Source organism: Penaeus monodon, chromosome 21 (assembly GCF_015228065.2).
Source record: "Penaeus monodon isolate SGIC_2016 chromosome 21, NSTDA_Pmon_1, whole genome shotgun sequence".
Lineage (NCBI taxonomy): Eukaryota > Metazoa > Arthropoda > Malacostraca > Decapoda > Penaeidae > Penaeus > Penaeus monodon.
The window spans coordinates 38,462,452-38,463,389 of NC_051406.1; the positions used below are offsets into that span (position 1 = coordinate 38,462,452).

The following is a 938-nucleotide window of genomic DNA, read 5'->3' on the forward strand; positions in this document are numbered from 1 at the left end:
TCTTGACAGCGTATTGATAAGTACATATCGAGAGAAAAACATGTACAGTTTCCTAAACCATACATACTGACTGATGTGTGCTCTCATTGCTCTCTGAAAGAAAAATATTTTATGAATAAAATCACTAATCAGTGAAACCATGGTATGGTTCTGAAACAGAAACAAATGCATCTAATACATACAAATTTTGTTAAAAATCAAACACTAAATATGTTCAGAAAATCAATGTCAAAGCAAAGGCAACTTAGTGGATTACCTGTATAATTGAGTACTGCTTACGATCTACAGTGAAGGCACATGATGAGAGAGCATAGCTGAGGGGGACGTCAAGGAGGGACGAATACTTCCTCAGGATATTCACAGTGTCCAAAGAGAAAGCTTCACAATCTGGAAAGCAAAGAAAATCAACTGTTAACATACTTACCAACATAATTAAGTTATTTTCTTCAAACTTCCTCTCAACAAATGTAATAAATGATGTAACTGAACAATGCAAAATATGCCATTTGCATCTATTATCATTACATGATGTAGCTCTGCTGAAGATATTATATCAGTTTTGTAAATCATATATATGTCTTGCACTGTGGATTTATTTATCATAAGTTATACTTTTTCTAATAAAATAAGGGTGTGCATTTGTGATGTCCTTCATTCCTTACTTTCAGGCAAATAATCTTCTTCCACTAAATGCTGAAGAGCAGAATATAGGGATGAATGGTTGATATGTCCACTTACACCTCCACTATCAAATGTTACAACCTGTCAATGAGCCATAAAACATATTATTTGGGAGAACAGGATAATGTATATTTGGCAAGTATATATTCAATATGAGAAGAGAAAACTTGTTTGTACCATGCGTATTTCTGATTAATAAAAAGGAACAAATGAAGAAGAAATAAATTATATCAATGCTACTTTAACTCAATGCTGCT

General features: G+C 32.6%; 1 protein-coding gene across 2 annotated transcripts in view; it reads right to left on the minus strand.

Annotated features, from left to right (window-relative positions):
- Positions 1-938, minus strand: part of LOC119586471 (N-acetylglucosaminyl-phosphatidylinositol de-N-acetylase-like) — a gene marked incomplete at its 5' end in the record, with an annotated part of 6,159 nt that overhangs the window by 2,946 nt on the left and 2,275 nt on the right. The window contains 3 exon segments of one of the 2 annotated variants that reach the window (XM_037935206.1): positions 68-93; positions 257-387; positions 663-762. In XM_037935206.1, coding sequence (XP_037791134.1) covers positions 68-93; positions 257-387; positions 663-762 — 257 coding nt within the window. 2 annotated transcript variants of the gene reach the window in all.